Genomic DNA, 4331 nt, shown 5'->3' with positions numbered 1-4331 from the left:
AAAAAAAAAAAAATGACAGATTACGATATTCTCATTATATGTTACCGTAATAATATATCACAATAGAAAATTTTTATTAACACAGATGTTGGGACACATAAGTGGTGCACATTTAAACCCCGCTGTCACGATAGGAGCGGTTATTCTAGGAATTAAAACTATCCCTACAGGAATCCTTTACGCAATCGCGCAATTCATTGGAGCAACTATTGGATATGGATTATTAATGGTACAAATTTTTAATTCATTATGTTATGCACTTTGTTTGCTACTTGTCCTTGTAATTGGATATGCGACACTTTTTCGCCTATGCACATATAAAATGCACTAAATAGAAAAATTAAATATTACATTAATTAGTTATTCTTTATTATTTACTATTAAAATATTTTATGTGATTAGAAAATGAAAAATTATCACTTACGTGTGTTGTTGACGTCAGAATTTTATGATAAATCGATCACAAGTATGTCATTAATATAAATGTGTTAGATATTAAACGTTTAATTGAAATTTTAATGGAACAGACGATAACTCCATCCGAATTGTTCAACGATGGACGTTCAAACGCGACAATTGGACATTGTGTAACCGTTGTGCATCCTGGAATCAGTATCACGCAGGCTATTATAATCGAGATTCTTTGCACATCCTTTATACTTTGCGCAGCATGCGCCACTTGGGATCCAAGATGCGCCCACACCACAGATTCTACAGCGATTAGATTCGGTTTCTCCGTTGTTGGAGTTTCACTTGCAGCGGTACACAATTTGAATTAAAAATATATAATTGCCTGAAAAATCACCATAATTAGAGGAAAAATAGGAAATATGTTTTTTTTTAGAGTCCTTACACCGGTTGTAGTATGAATCCTGCGCGTACTTTTGGTCCAGCTTTTTGGAACGGGAATTGGACGAATCAATGGGTGAGCTTAATTCTATAAACATAATTTATTTGCCCGTTTAGAGATTTATATAAGTCTTTCTAAGTCTTCATATTATATTTCATATAATCTCTAAATCTTCAAGCTTAACCTTCATCGAATGTGATAAGAAACAAGTTTCCGTACTTTACGTTTCTCTTATTAACCTTATCGGTTTTGAGATGTTACCTAATAGATTTAAAGAAAAGAGTAGTGTAAATATTGATCTACTGTGATTAGATTACGTAATGATAATAATTTTTTTCTTTTTCTATAAAAATTTTATCCAGATTTACTGGTTCGGGCCGTGTGCTGGAGCCTTTCTTGGAACGTATATTTATGTATATCTTTTTGCGGAGAAGAAAGAGAAAGAGAATAAACATGACGATTGTCTCGAATTTATAGAATTAAAAGCAATTAATGATAACACAAATTATAGTGAAAAAAGAAATAAAAAAGAGGAAAATCTCGAAGAAAGTTTAGGATAAATGGAGAAACTGTTTAATGATCGTTAAGGTATGATAATACATTATCGATAGTCAATAATAGTCTTCCATCTCTGTTTCCATGATATTCAAAATAGTTAATGACGCCACCACGGATGTCGCTGCACGCTACAAGATGGCACGCACCTTTGTATCTCATTTATTTCATGTTATATTTCTTTTTTTTTTGTTCTAGAACAAATTTCATATTAATTCTATCTGATTATATAATATATACTTCTTTATCTAATTATATAAATATGACTTTCATATTATCTATTTCATATAATATATATATATAAATAATATATATATATAAATAATATACATATATATGCGTATAAAATAAGTACAATGATTTTAATTATTTTATATTTATTAATAATATAAAAATATATAAGGAAATGGTATATATTTAAATTATTTTATAAGAATTCTCTATTATTAATTTAAAAATTTATTTGTTTGTAGACAAAAAATATATTTAATTAAAATTAAATTAAATTTTTAATTATAATTAAAATCAATTGAAATTAGATAATTTTCTAGATAATAATAATGTTTATATGTCAATAATGAAATATTTTTAGTGAAACAAAAGCAAATTCTATTTAAAACTATTCTATTTTTTGAATAATTTCAGTATTGTCATTGATAATCTACTAAACGAACTAATCCAAGCAATGTACTCATGATACATATAATCAAAATATAATGATTGTAATAGACATTAGAATATCGCATCACAACTTAAAAATTATTGTAATAATAATAATAATGTAATAATAATTCGAATTAATAATGACATAGTTCATAAAGGCTTTTAGAATTTTATTAATCTGATCATATTTCAAATTGAATTAATTATACATATATATTAAAAAATATAAATTCAATTTATTAAAACAGCAATTTTATAAAAATCGAAAAAAAATTATTTTCTCTGTTTTTAATTAATTTTTTTCTTTATTAAACCATTTTTAATCATTTTTTTTAGTAATAGAAATAAAACTTATTCAAATTTATTTTTTAATTAAATATATAATGTACAATCTTGATGTTTGGTAGAAAATTAAATCATTCACTAGATCATAATGATAATAATGATAAACATAATTTGATAAACATAATTTAGAAACGCAGATCTCTGAAAACAAGATTTAGAAATACTATAAACTGTATCAAGCCATATAAAGACGTTGATCCTTAGCTATAGTTATACTGATTTCTAAATATATTCGATGACCTAGTGATTGCATAAACAAATTCACAATATTCAATCCGCGATGATCCAAATTATACCAAATTTTACCAAATTATAGTGACAAAATTACAAAATATCTAACTTAACTTAATCTAATTAAATTTTATTTTNTATATATATATATATATTCCTCTTTATTGTCTGATTAGATTCAATTCCCATCCAGTCAACTAATTAAAGCAAGATAATTACTATATATTAAATCTGTATGCAGCTATAGAAAGTATTGTTCCGGAATGCTTCCATGTGCCTGAGAAAGCAGATTAAAAACGTTAGGAAACACCCGGTCTGCATTTGACTGAATGTATCGACCGACATCCTGTTCTATTCTTGCCTCTTTCAGATTATGTGCACATGTAATACGAACATCTGCGTATTATTTTACATATGTATTTATGTACATATATACCCAGTTTTATAAACCAGTTTCATAGCTTGTCCCTTTCATCTGATCTCTTGTTCCCATAAAGTTAGCTCGAAAAATACACAAAAGATTCTGCAGAATTTATGGGAATGTGACATATCTTGGTTATAATATTTTTTAACCGAAATATAATGCCTAAACAGCAATACATACATGAAAAATCGATAAGTATGTGAAATCTATATTATGTAATAATATGTATCCCTTGCATAATAAGAAGAAATGCTATTAGTTTCCTTACATTGATAATGTTAGTATTATATAATATAATAAATGCAATGTATAAATGTAATAAAATTATGTAATTTTATTTATGCCAAAAATTAGAATTTTCATTTTCAATGTTGGAATATTAATTTATTATTATAAATTTATATAAATATAAAACTGATCTAATCAAATCAAAATTAATCATTTGTTTTGTATACTTTTGCTTTTCTACAAATATTATCAATCAAAATGATAAAGATGTTTCATTTGTCCAGAGAATATAAACGTCGTAGAGTATTCACAAACATGATGATATTGCGTCATATGAATCCATTTTTATAATTACACTTTTGAATTATTCTTTCATCTATATTAAAATAGATTCAATTTTCTACTTTCTAACAAAAAAAATATTGTAAAAATTCATTTGTAATTTAATGTATTGAGCATTGATTCTATTATATATATCTTGCTCCATCAATGAATATTGAGTATCGACAACAGATGTCGCAAAACTGTAGGCCCACTTAGGATCGTATACTATATTTTGTTTTAGGGTTCCAATAGAAATACACAATAGAAAAATATATTAATTATACAAATTTCATTTATAAGTAAAAAATTATAGATATTGATTGCTATTTTAATTAATTGAAAAACAAGAGAGAAAAATATAAATACTTTTTTAAATATTATTTCAAGATATTTTTCTCCTTTATTCTTTATGTTTATATTAATTACGATTTTGCATAAAATTTTAGATTTTTATATTTTTATAATTTCTTTTAACTCGAATTATTATTTTAAATTTCAATTGATATTTAAATTTTATATATGTATATATCATATTATATGTACATAATCATAATCAATGCTTTATCGAGTTTCTCGATTGCATTATTTTAATAAATATATTAAAGCAATGAATTTTTTAATTCTTTTTTATTCATCTTTTTATATTATTGTCAGAATGAAATTTGTTTCTGTAATTCACAGAATTCATCGAAGAAAAGGATCGAAATAATA

The 4331-nt window shown here is 24.8% G+C and overlaps 2 protein-coding genes across 2 annotated transcripts in view; one reads left to right on the top strand and one right to left on the bottom strand.

Annotated features, from left to right (window-relative positions):
• The window catches only part of LOC102681282 (odorant receptor 30a-like), a 3460-nt gene extending 3239 nt beyond the window's left edge, over positions 1-221 (bottom strand). Inside the window, exon 1 of the mRNA XM_031510231.1 lies at positions 84-221. Coding sequence (XP_031366091.1) covers positions 84-112 — 29 coding nt within the window. The 5' untranslated portion in view covers positions 113-221. The remainder of the gene's footprint in view (positions 1-83) is intronic.
• The window catches only part of LOC102681154 (aquaporin AQPAe.a-like), a 9302-nt gene that overhangs the window by 779 nt on the left and 4192 nt on the right, over positions 1-4331 (top strand). Inside the window, exons 3-6 of the mRNA XM_031510258.1 lie at positions 62-229; positions 528-761; positions 845-925; positions 1213-1438. Coding sequence (XP_031366118.1) covers positions 62-229; positions 528-761; positions 845-925; positions 1213-1410 — 681 coding nt within the window. The 3' untranslated portion in view covers positions 1411-1438. The remainder of the gene's footprint in view (positions 1-61; positions 230-527; positions 762-844; positions 926-1212; positions 1439-4331) is intronic.

Source organism: Apis dorsata, unplaced genomic scaffold (assembly GCF_000469605.1).
Source record: "Apis dorsata unplaced genomic scaffold, Apis dorsata 1.3 scaffold_217, whole genome shotgun sequence".
NCBI lineage: Eukaryota > Metazoa > Arthropoda > Insecta > Hymenoptera > Apidae > Apis > Apis dorsata.
Note: the sequence above shows the minus strand (reverse complement) of the source record. Positions and strands in the feature narration are given on the sequence as shown.